This window comes from Anopheles coluzzii, chromosome 2 (assembly GCF_943734685.1).
Source record: "Anopheles coluzzii chromosome 2, AcolN3, whole genome shotgun sequence".
Classification (NCBI taxonomy): domain Eukaryota; kingdom Metazoa; phylum Arthropoda; class Insecta; order Diptera; family Culicidae; genus Anopheles; species Anopheles coluzzii.
The window spans coordinates 11,958,188-11,971,208 of record NC_064670.1 but is presented as its reverse complement, the minus strand read 5'-3'; the positions used below and the strand labels follow the sequence as shown (position 1 = coordinate 11,971,208).

Sequence of the window (13,021 nt, the reverse complement as noted above, 5' to 3'; positions counted from 1 at the left end):
CATTTTACGATGTGTCCGGGGAGGAGGCTGCGCTGCTTTCTTTTTACCGCATCTTCAACCGAAGAGCAGCGCGCGGTGAAACCCCTTTCACCGGCCATTTCTCCGCCGGGACTTTTTCGCCTATTGCCGATGGGTCGATGTTTACGGGCGGCATCTCGTTTGATTCCGATGTGATACCGAGATGCCGCGAGTGAAATGATGGGATGCAGGCTACTTTAATGACAGCTTAAGGTGAAGCGAACGATCGCAGGCGCAGGTGTCTTCGAAAGGCCTTACCAGGGACGGACAGAATCGCTTTGTTCTAATCAATTAATCCGAACGAAGAGCGATGGTTTATCGGGGGTTTTTATTATTGGGATTACAATGTTTTAATTGGCGGTCCGATTATCGGCCATTTGTTTTATCACTGCCCTGTGATTGAGTTGGTTTACAACGAACAATCGAGATAGCTTATGCAATAAACAATTCTTTCTTGCCGGCAATGTTAATACGGTGTTTCATAAATTCAAATTTGAAATGCACTATGAGCAATTAATCTCAAAATGGTATTTAAAATTTGAATTGATAATTAATCCACATTCGAATTGATTTCACATTTGAACGGATCCGTAGGCTTGGTAGGTCAATTAAACATAATCCTACAATTGGCCTCGATACAAACAATTGAAAACGAACGAATTGAAATTGCACACGATCAAACGGCTGGATTTGAAAATGAAAGACACACCCGCAAAGCCTTTCTCATACTCCAAAAACAATCAAACAAAGCGATTGCGAACTTGGGCAAACCAGACACAGCAACAACGAAATAAAACTGGATCGAAAAGATGACAGGCCCGGGATTTAGAGGGCATGATCCAGCCGTTCGCGAGCCTTCGCCGAAAATCTCCTTCCCTCCCTTTAACGTGTTGATGCATTCGCCGCTGTAGGGCTGGAAGGAAAGAAATGGGGGGAAAAAGCCATCCTACCCATTTTTATCCTGGATAAGCCTTCCAGCGAACACTCAACGTAGGGATCGATTTTCTCTTCGCTTGCGGACGTAACTGCTAGTCTATGTGTGTGCGATGATTGCAAGAGACCTCATTCGTCTTTGTGAATCGATATCATTCACTAAGGCTTAATTCATACCCCTCGGAGTGCAGTGTCCAGTAGCTATGCACACACACACAGACACACGGACCGAGAATAAATCCAGTAAAGGGAATTATCTTTCGATTACGTTGCCATCGATCTTAATGTAACGACGGCAGCTCGAGCACGGGGAAGACTGGCGAAGTTCTTCGCTTAGCACAAACAAACAAACCCCCTTATCCTGCACTCGCAGCTAGGCTAGATAGCTGGCCATGCGGGGCGGAAAAGCTCCCTCCGCAGCGAAGACGGTATTCGATCGGAAAAATCGAACTTCATTTTCTTTCGTCCTTTGGTAACGCTATCAGTAAGATTGCTGTGCAGCAGGGCAGAACGTGTTACGTTCGGTGTGGCGCTATGTGGTTTGCTTTCAATGCGAATTGGCAAGAGAGGTAAAAACAAAGGACGAGGAAAAAGAAACACACACACTTCAACCACCTCCTACAGAAAGGTAAGAACACACAATCTCTTCGGCAAGGCAGCGAGTGATTTTGTTCTGCTTCTTCCTTCCTGCAGAATACAGTCCCGCACTGGATCGCCTCGCTCTGCCAAGTACGTCAGCGAAGCGCTTTACCCTTAGTCTTGATCCTTAGACGTTAGTTTGCTGCCTTGCCCCCATTCCTTCGGTGTGTGTACACAGTGGCCTTCAAAACATTGATCCATCTGGGCAGATTCGGAAAGGAAGCAGAAGGGACCGTTGTTTTGCTGTTGTGCATTATTATTACATCGTTGTTTTAGGCAACGATTTTTAGATTGCTTTGCTGCGATAGCGCTAGTGGCGGATGATAAGAATCGCTCAGCTCTTTTCTGCCCGAACGAACAAATGTTTCGGGAGTTGCACCGATGAAGCAATTTCGAGTTAATTTTCCATCCGTCAGAAAGTAATTGGAGCTGAATTTCGATTTCATTTCGGTGCTTGTTTGTTTGTGTGCTGTTATGAATAAGTTTTCCAATTTAATCCTGCAAACGGAAAATCTAAACTGATTCTTTTTTCTTTCCTTTAAGGACAAAACGGAATTAACATACTCAGTATTACCTTGAGCGGAATATACAAACACATACACAGCTGACATGACGGTTCCAACCATGACCTCTGTGAGGCGTTATTGATTTCCGTCCAGCACGCTCCGGTTGCAGATTATCGTCCTGCTTTGCGCCGACTGACGTATGATTTTCTGTAATTGCATATTGGCATGCCTGGCACCAATAATCGGCGCTCAATCGGATTGTGGCTGGTTGGGTCGAAAGGAAGCTTAAGAGCAGCACACACACACACGGCCGCGACAAAGCTACACCCACCGATACACAGCTTTTCGGAATGATGGATTAGCGTTTGATATTTGAGCATAGGAGTGTATGTGTTTTTTCGGCTTCCCTTTCGGGTCCAGGGCAGCAGCGATTCGCCTCTGGCTTCAACGGGTTCAGTTGCGTGCGAATTTGTAATTAAAATGTAGAAGTAATAAAACTGGCACACAATCATATGCAAAGTAGGGGGAGGGAAGAAGTAAATCCCCATTCCCGTTTTTTTTTTGCCTATAATTTCGTTCCAACGCTGAGCGCGACGGGTTAGCGCTGTAAAAGCGTTATCGTAAGAATAATGTCTCCCCGCATATCCAGGTGCTAGCTGCTTGGGTTGGGTTGACCTGTCAAAACATGAAATCACTTACCATTTTCGTCGCCAATGATGGAACTGCTGGCTGCGGTGGGTTTTATCCTTCCGGAAAGCGCGATAAGCGCGAACAGCAGCGCCGCCGGTAGCGTTTTTGCACAACACCGTCGAAGCGTTGTGGCAACCGGCCCGGCCACAGACGACACCATGTTGGGATATGTATTATTATTTTTTTTTAATTTTTTGTGCTTTTCCAAACTAATAATCATTCACACTGGACACTTTTCTTTTTCTTCTTGAACGTGGCATGTGGCGATGGTGGTACACTTCCCAACTGGAAACTCACTTCGTTTCTTTTCACAGAATAATGCAAACGAAAGAAAACTGAAAAGTATACGCTCACAAGCTCACAATTCTAACGATGCAATAGAAGACACAGTGTAAACACAACACCAGCCATTGGTACAGGGTTTTGGATCACTTAGCACCTGCTCTCCCCACCCCTCTACACCTTTCAACGCGTTTACCTTTGTTAGGGGCGTGTTTTTTTTCTTTCACGTTAAAGCGGTAAAGAGGATTTTCTCTGTATCAATTACACACACACACACACACTGGCATCATCTTTCATGCACCAAACTGACCTGCAGTTTCAGACACTTCACATCACTTTTCTTCATTCTTTATGCTACAAACAAGAAGAGAAGAAAGAGAAAGAAAAAGGTTGGTGCATTAGCAAAGGGTACTTCGATGCTGTAGCGATTAGTACGATTGACTGCAAGCACGAAACCACAAACGTGTACTTCGTCCGAATCTGGACCTGGGGGGGACACCTGAAATTAACAGCTTGCCATCCGAAACCGCCAGCTTGATCACTTTATTAGTTCAACGAATCCGGTTCGAAGGACCAAAATCGAATGTCTCACTCCAATATGTTGTCAAAGTCATGGCCAAAACAAAACAACAAAAAAGCACTTTTCTAACATTCCTTCCTTCCAGCATCTTCTTTGTTCACTTGTTAACCTTTGTCGAGCTTCCGGTCTCACTTTCACTTTATTGGTGCATTTTACCTTCCTGCTCAGCAACAGAACCGTTTGACACTTGTTTTGATTAACTTCCCCGGATGGCACCGGAGCTGGGATTTGGGAGTTGTGGGAAGTTATTTAAATAACTTTGTCGGTGCATTTTTCCTCACTTTGTTTTGTGTGTGTGAAAAACACTCAAAGAATTTTGCACTTTTTTTTTCAACCATTTGCTCCCAACCATCAATATCCCGTTTTGGCGTGGCTTTATTGTAGTTTGTGCTTCTTTTTTTGTAGTCACCGTTGTCTTTGTGTACTCGTTTTCGCTCACTTTTTACCGATGCTGGAATTCATATTCATCCCCTTGGACGTCAGCTCAGCCCAGTACAGCAAGGATGTGGAAATATTTCCCCCCTCACTAGCATCGCTCAACAGACAACTGTAATGGGAAAGCGGGGAAACCAAGATGGGAAGGAAAAACACATTGTTTGGTTTTTGGTGAAACTTTTCCAATTTTTCCTCTTACGTGCTTTAACCTGGACGGGGCAGTTTTACCACACCGACCATCGTCCTGGCAGGTGGTGAAACAGTGTCTCACGTTTCCAAAACTGACGGTATGGTGAGCGAAATTTATTAATTCACTTCCTTAGATTATGACAATAATCCGTCGCTTGCATGGCGTCCCTTTCCGTTGGAGCTTAGCAAAGTGAAGGAAAACTGTGAGTAACGCAACCATTTAGGATGTTTCAGGGAAGCGGACACGTTTGTGGAAACTAATAAGACGAAGGTACCATTTTCGCTCTAATGGACCAAAAACGCAACCCCAAGTGATTGAGGGGCGGTGAGGCTGGAGAAACTTTTACTTTCGCCAATGTTTGGTTGGTCTTTTAGTTAGGGGCTGCGAGAGGGAAGCAGCAATGACCACCTTCTTCGGTGCCGTGGGAGTGCGGTAATTGATTAGTTAATTATAATTGATCGGCTGTGACGTAAGGGAAAAATGAATACGCATGTGTGTGTGTGTGTGTGTGTGTGTGTGTGTGTGTGTGTGTGTGTGTGTGTATGTGGGTGTGTGTGTGTGTGTGTGTGTGTGTGTGTGTGTGTGTGTGTGTGTGTGTGTGTGTGTGTGTGTGTGTGTGTGTGTGTGTGTGTGTGTGTGTGTGTGTGTGATGGAGCTATTTTTCTTATCTGGCCGTAATTATGGGGTGCGAATAATAGGGCATTGCTAGCTGGACGATGCCATTTAACGAGCTATCGATCACGCCAAAGTTTTACTTTGCTTTGTACATGGAATGGTTAATGCAAGATTCAGGAAACATTACTCTGTTTTCATGTGTCAGTGGCAATGATTCTTCTACAAAATCAAACCCCATTGATGATGGTGTCTCTAAAAAACAAAATTACACCATGTAAAACATTTCTGGTGGAGTAATTTATTGTAAGGAAAAAAGCCACAAAAACAGTACTCCTCCCTTCCAAATAAAGCTCTCCATCCACAAGGACTTTTTTTTTAAAGAATGGTAGCTTACCAGCAGTTGAGGGAGAAAAAAGCTTTGTAAGCTTAGCTTGGATTTGCCAGTCTGCCATTTTTATCTTGCTTGGAGTTGGTCGGTAAACCAAATTTGAAAGAAAGAAAAAAACATCCACATTATTATAAAAATCCACTCAACATTCGTTCCCCCTGTGTATTATGGCGAACCGCGGTTTGTTCTTTTCTTTATTTTGGTGCTTCTAGTTAAATAAAAATTCCACCTCACAATCCAAACCAAAACCGAGGGCTTTAGAGCGTGTGTGTGTGTGTGTGTGTGTATACGGTAGCGTTGGCAAGTGGTTGGTGGATTGTTCTAACGAAAGTGACCACACAGAACATCACCGCCCTGGTGCCTGGTGGTACGGCTTCGTCGTCGTCGGTTCCCTTTCCCTTCCGCAAGTGCCACTGGGTAGCGCGAAGTGATAGCGCCCGAAGGATTAAGTCAGCTTACTGGAATCTTGGCCCGTGTCGCTCTCTCTCTCTCTCTCTCCATTGCCCAAGCCGCTAAACGTTCGGTGAAGATTTCCGCCAGCTTTGGGGTTAATTTTTTATTCGCTTTGGAAAATTTCACCTTTCCAGTTCGCTCCTTCCACACAGGAGGAAAAGCTCCCCACAGCTACCGAAACCAAACCGGATTAAGCGTAAATACTCGCGCGGCTGTTGCTCGATTGTGAGTGGATTAGTGCAAACTGCAAACTGCGGTCCAGACTTTCGTGTGGGGCGAGCCTGAGCCAGCGCTCAGCTTCCTGCGCATTACTAAACCATACGCGGACGCGGAGGGCAATTTTGAATGGCATTAAGAGAACGTTATTTTTATCACAAACACAAGCGGAACACTGAGCCTTAGCGATACGTTTTTAATTTGCCTAAGTGAATTCGAAGAAAGACGATGCATTGTTTTGCCCCATATTTTCTGCTCTCTCTCCCATTTCCCAGTTTTCATCAACCATTCAAAATCTAAAACCATTTAAGCATTCGCGTATAATTTCGCGCTCACGCTAAAGGTGGAAAACTTTTTTAATTTATAATCCTTACCGAGCTTTGCCGGCACCGTGCGCCACGGAGCTTTAACGATGGAGGAGATGTGTGAGAAGGAAGGATGTGTGGCGGCAAATGCTATTTGCACAACGCGGGCGGAATAAAACTAAAGCAGCGCGCAAATCGTTGAAAGTTCCGTAAGCCATACTGGTTGGGCCCGGGCAGGGCAGCCTGGCGGGAAGAGCAAGGAAGCACGCGGCCCGCATTAAATTTGGCACGGAACTTTTGGCTTTATTTTCTCCGGCAATTTACACGGCGAGGCCCTGGCGAGGGTTGCTTCATAAAACCCAAAACAGAGAGATAAATGTGAATTATTTTCGTAGGTACGTTTGTTGGCCACCTTTTTCTCTCTCTCTCTCTCGCGCTGATTCCATATTTTATAAGGTTCATCTGAGGTTTTGTCTCACCGTGGCCTGATGATTTGGAGAGGTGTCTTTATTGTTTGGCTGCGTTCTTTTTCGTACTTCCAGGGTTTACTCGTCGCTTTTTTTCATGTCGCAGCGCACGTGCTGCTGTTTAGAGAACAATTTTGCTGTCCTTGGGTCCTTCGCATTTGCTTCATCGAGAGAGACCGTTTGTTTGCTGTAATATTCCTCTTTGAAGCTACTTTTTTGCGTAAAAAAACGAAAACAATAAAATGGATACCTTTCCCCATTGGGGATGTACCAGTGCGCAACGGCTGGCGAAACAGAGGCAACGAGTAAATCATCAAATAAATGCGACCACGTGCACAGGGTACAAAATGTACATGGGGAAGGAAATGATACAATTTGCTACCGATGCGCTTTACTAGTAGGCCTTGGTAGAACGGAATGCCCACGGTTGGTTGCAGTTAAAATGTCTATCATTCAAAGCCTGGCCTGGCTACCTGGCCACCAGGTTGTGGTTTTATTTGCCCGAGGCAGGGAAAATGAAACGGTTCTCAAGGATCTTCTCCTCAAGCCACTGGGCCGCAGGCAAACAGGCTTAAAGACGTTTTCCGTCGCACTGTGAGTGAGAAAATGCTCCTTTCGCTAGCGTTCGTCTTTGCATGCGTCCCAAAGCACGGTTACGAGCAGCATCCTTTTTGTACCTCACTTTCTGACTACAATTGTGAGCTGTGAATGGCTGTGGGTACTGTGACGGCGTACGGTTTAGAGGAGGCTCTCCATTCCACCCTGGCCATTCGAATCGGGGCAGCAGATGGAAGGATGCCAAAGAAAAGGTCGATTGCGTTGCGGTTTTCATCTTCGGGACGGGCGGTTCCACCCAAAAACAACGTCCGACCTTGATGTCCGACCTGGCTCACCAAAAAGGGGCGCTAGCGCGCTAAGTGAAAAACAACGGCAGAAGCAGAAGGACACCTTACCGGGCGATTGGGCCCAACCGGTCGAACCTTCATTTGCGGCTGCTTTGGAGGTTCGCATTTACAGCCTCCCCTTTTTTTGTTGGCAGAAAGTACGGAAATTCATCCCACACCGTACCACGGTTCCTTCTTTCCCCCTTCATACCACCCAATGATCTCGCGCGGGCAAACTAGAAAACTTGTAAATTGAGTCCGGTTGGTGGAGACGGTGTGGTTTATGTGGCAGCGGCGGAGGAAGTTGTTACCGCAAATTTTACAATTTCCCCTTTTCGGTGAACAAATGCGGAAAAGCCTTGCCTACGCGGGGACGGAACCGTGCCACGGAAAGCGCAGGAAGGGACAGGCGCAAGCTCTCTGCCCGGAAGTGATGCCGGGGCACGATGCTGGCCGTGTTGGTGCGTTCCGCCGTTCGGGTTGAATGATTGAATCAGCCTTAAAGGTGCGTGCTGTGTGGGGTTATTTTGTTAGCGGAATTGGGGCTGGGGGAAAAAAGGGTCAATCGGTTCTTGCTGCTGGCGTGACGCTTTTTGAACGGATCGAAACTTTGCGCTCGAAACAGCGCTTCCACTCGTGCGTGGAAAGAGTGGTTTCGGCTTTAAGCTTTTGAGCGTCGGGGGCTGGAGTTTTCTACGACGTTTGGAAAACTGCAACTTTTCGCTGAAAGTTTCCGAGCAAAAGAGGCGGGGCGAAAGATTATATTACCTTTCTTCCTCGCTTCACTTTTGTTTGAGTTTTCAATTTGAAACGAACACAGCTGAAAAAACAAAACTTTACTGCAAATACTGGTGAAACGTGCTTGCCAGCTCGTCTCGTTAACATTGTTTGATTATTTCTTCTGTAAGTGTAAGTGTAAGATTTCTTCAAACAATGCCACCATTAGCCGTTCTATTGCAGTCTCTGCTAATATCTAAAACAATGTCAATGACTTTATGAACTTGTGTAACATTAATAATGCTATTTGGAATTGTTTGCATCCTCTCGACCGACGAGACATTCTTTCGAACAGCTCCAAATGCCTCTCTACTCCGGTCGGTTTACACAAGTTCCTCGTATTGCGTGCTCTGTAGGATAGTTCAATATTCCACTAAGAAGCCGAGAAGTTCACGACGAGGTCACGAGGCATCAGCGCCAGTGTGCTTGCCGGTGCGTAAAATCGCTTCATAAATCTTATCATAATCCCTTTAAAAGCTTTTCCACACCATTTTCCCCAACCTCCTCCTGCAACCCCGGTTGCAGCGCTCATGTGCAAGTCATGGCCTACTTTTTCCATTGTTGCATTGTTGTATGCTTTTCGCAGCTCTCGTAGTGTAGCTGGAACGTACCTGAAAGAGGGCAAGGGACAGAGAGCAGCAGAAAGCTGTTTCCGATGTGTTGGTTTTATCATCGATTGTTAGAGAGCATTTGTACTATTTTTGCCAGGACTTTTTATTTGCACTGAACGTTTTTTTTATATTTTTCAACTCCAATGGTTTATGCACGCTAGCCGGGTGCAATGGGAGCAACAAAACCTCAACCACCTCAACCTTTAGTCCTTGAATAGTGGTGGTGGTGGTGGGTGCTCATGCAAGCAAAACTTCAAACATGTAAGTGGAAAGGGTACAAGCAGTTGGTAAGTGTGAAGTTGGCGGACGGAAAGCTCGGTTAATCTTCAACACCCCCTCGGACCCGGTTACAGCCACGCGGTCGTTAGGCGGTCGGGCGAATTCCAGGAGCGCACAGGAAGCGCACAATTTATGTATTCCGCGAACGGTGTGTATGTGAACGAGGTAAGCTTTCCAAGAAACTGGCCCTTCAAGCGCGGGGACTTTGAGAAATTTGCATGCAACCTGCAATCGGCTAAAGGTACTACACACCGTTCTAGGAATGTGAGCGACTCGCTCCAAAACAGGGAAAAGTTGTGCCAGCACCCTTAACCTCACATTTCTTACTAATCTGGTTCCTTTTTTTCCACCTTGCTATTTGTCCAAATGTTCGAATCAAACAGTGTGGGCCCTTTTTTCTAACAAACGGGCTCACGAAACACAAATCAGATGAAGCACGTTGGGACCCAAAAGCTACCGATTAAGACATTATTTAGGTGTGTTTTAAGAGCTTTCCGGGAGGATCTGTATCGGGCGCGTGATTTACGCTGGCTCTTTCACTCCGGCACAAGGCTTCATCGCCGCCGATGCCGCTTTTGCATAATGTAACTCCCGGCCTATATCATTGTTGGCCGAAATTTAACGTTTCGGAGCATTAATTCGTTGCCGGAAATAGTCGGGAAATTGTGGAAAAACGTCCCGCAATCATGCACGCTGGAGTAGTTTTCGAGTAATGTATTCCTGGTAGGGCAATATTGGCTGACCTCGTTGTTGCCCGATTATTCCAATACACATTTTGCAGCGATAAATATGGAAATTAACGCTGGAAATTGGTGTGTGGGCGCATTCGACTGCGGAACGGTCGTTTCGTTCCAACACAAAACAAAAAAATAAACACACCGGCCGATTAATTTGCCGATAAACATGCATGCTTTTCAAAGAAATTTCTATAGTACGAATCACTTTTCCATCACTTAATCCTCGGTTGTTGGGCCCGATAAGGCTCTTGCGTTTTCACTTAATCTAGCACAGCACAGTCCGCCGGTGCATGTTAATCCTTGGCCATATATCATGATGCATTGCATACGCTTTTTTTAAATCAATTTTCATCCAGCCGGGACATTGCAACGCTTATTACAATCACACACACATACACACACGCACACACACGGACCTATGAAGCAGGAAGGTATCATCGATGAGCCAACTGCACGAGACCATGCCACTCTCTCTGCAATACTGTCTGCTTTACTGCGATGATGATGATGATGATGATGCATAACTAATTTATCATCATGAACAGTTGAGCAGATTAATTCCACGGTTGATGAGATGGTTGGACAAAAAGGTACAACACAAACAGTACGGTGCAGACAATTAACATCCGTTTCAGATGATGAATGACATTATTTATGATTTTTCATCAAAATTGACACACTAAGCTGTGCACTTTTCACTCACTGATGCTTATTTGCACAAACACACACACACACACACGCACAGTAGCAGTGAATTGATTAGCACAGCATACACACACTGGATTATGATAATTGAACTAATATTCGTTTATTTTCATATCATTCGCCGGATATTAACAGTTGGTGGCACAGTCAACACCGGCGCACGTACCAATTATTGGCTGTTTGCGTTTAAGTAACGCGTTTCAGCTAAACCATAGATACACGCATGCAGGAAAACTGTAATATCCTGAGATCCTGAGATGAGTTTGAATTCCGCGCAGGTTCAGCGTACTGCTGGTACTTCGGTTGCATACAGGTTGCTTATACTGTATGGTTTGTTTTGCGTCACAATTTGTCAGCAATGTGATTCACCATTTCCACGCCAATCGATCGATCCCTCCATTCACCCTTCATGTGGTATGAATTTAATCAATCATGTAATTGAATTCGAAAGCAGCACGAGCGTGAACGACGTACACAACCATGCATTTTGGTTGTTGTTGTTAAGAAAACAGTATGTTGTATGTATAACGGCACACAACTGTAGTTCCCTTGAACTCGCTTGCATATGTTTATCCTTAGGAACATGCATACTGTTTCACTTATTGTAACTGTATGAAGAGATATTGCGTTCAGTTTAAAAGCAGCAAATGATATATTTTTCACTTTGCAAGACACACTTCACCACCCTGTTTCGCATCAACAACTGCTTCCTGCAAACCCGGTATGCCGGTGCACCATTTCCCCCACATCCATCTAGCCGCAAAACTCACCATTACGGTTAACGAAGAACGTTTTCGCAACATCCTTGGACACTAGGCTAGGCTTCGATCTTTTGAAACCTTTCGTCCTTGCACTGACCATGCACATAAACTGCACCAAAACTTCCTAGTAGCAGAGCAAACAAATTAAAAAAAAACTCACTCCAAACTGGTGCACACATACATTCTCTCACATATACACACACGTACACGCAAGTACGCGGTTCGATTAACGCGTCTTAAATTAGCCACCCCGTGTGTATGCGCACTCTTGGCACGGGAAACGCACGCCGTACCGAAACCCCGAACCGAAGCGCGTCAGCATTTAAACAGCACTGCCGTGTGCCGTGGTCGCGACCCGTCCCGATGCTGCTGGTTGCAGGCGCTACCCAACCTGCTGTTGCTGCGGCTGGCATGCTCTCGCACGGATCGGAGCTGTCTTCTTCCCCCTCTCTCTCTCTCTCTCTCTCTCTCTCTCTCTCTCTCTCTCTCTCGTGCGCCATGATGTTGCGGGCGGTTTTGACGGTTCTCTCACGCGGTTCGCTCCCGCGGTAGGGCAGGATCGTTCGGATTTTCGGGTTCGGCGTTCGGGCACCGATTTTTAGTACAACCGGCTGGTCTGTACTAAAGAGCAAGCGGCTCCCTACGAACGGTGCTGCAGCGGAGGAGAAATTCGGCCGCTCCAGAGAAACATAAGAGAGAGAAAGTGAGAGAGTTTGATAGCTTTGGAGCATAATCAAGCATGCTCTCAAAAATACACTGTTTTTAGGCTGAAGTAATCGAAGTGAATGTATTGAGCAAAAAAGCACTCACACACGAAAAAAAAACTAAAACACCTCAGAATGGATGAACTTGGCATTGGACACGCTGGGTTTCCATTGATGAGCCTTAATGGTGAGGCTTTCTACCATACACCCGCAGCTTATTTGGGCTTCTTCGGTTACGTGATGCTTTGTGCATGGATTGTATGGACCAGCAAGCTGAAAACAGGCGCTAATCCTTTATTTTAACCTTGATTTTTTTAAAACATGTTTAGAGTTATCAAAAATCACGAAACTTGATTGCATTAATCACATAAAGTTTAGACAATTTAAAAAAAAACGCTATTCACACGCAAAACACTAACAGAGTCTATTTACGAGAGTATGCAAATATAAAAGCGATCAACAAACAGCTCGCATAAAATACATTCAACGTAACGGAACCATTTTCGTACTTATTCTGCGTTTAAGCAATCGTTGTACATAAAATTGGATTAAGATAATAAGTAAAACATCATTTAATTCTGCGCTTCAATACTAATCTCCACTAAAGGTTTACCAATACAAACCCCTGCCACCCATTTAGCACGCACGCGGTTGTTATCATTCACATTAATTAATCCTAAAGTCGACAGAATGTTCCTCCTTTGCAGAGTGACTGTTCTCGATTGGACGCATTAAATAGTTGTTTTAATTTTATTTTTTGTCTCTTCCTGTCACGTGCGGTCTCCTCTCCATATGTGGCTTGTCTTTACGTCGGCCAATAAAATCACGCTCTTTATGCTGATGGAG

General features: G+C 45.2%; 2 protein-coding genes across 4 annotated transcripts in view; both read right to left on the bottom strand.

The window, feature by feature from the left end:
• The window catches only part of LOC120949596 (nephrin-like), an 85,599-nt gene extending 73,618 nt beyond the window's left edge, over positions 1-11,981 (bottom strand). The window contains exons 1-2 of one of the 3 annotated variants that reach the window (XM_040366993.2): positions 11,481-11,981; positions 2,796-3,422 (exon numbers count right to left, since the gene is read on the bottom strand). In XM_040366993.2, coding sequence (XP_040222927.2) covers positions 2,796-3,006 — 211 coding nt within the window. In that variant the 5' untranslated portion in view covers positions 3,007-3,422; positions 11,481-11,981. The remainder of the gene's footprint in view (positions 1-2,795; positions 3,423-11,480) is intronic. The other 2 variants (XM_040366994.2, XM_049606606.1) reach the window with 2 other exon arrangements.
• LOC120952452 (heterogeneous nuclear ribonucleoprotein 27C) overlaps positions 1-13,021 on the bottom strand; it is a 214,784-nt gene that overhangs the window by 138,596 nt on the left and 63,167 nt on the right. The window lies entirely within an intron of this gene.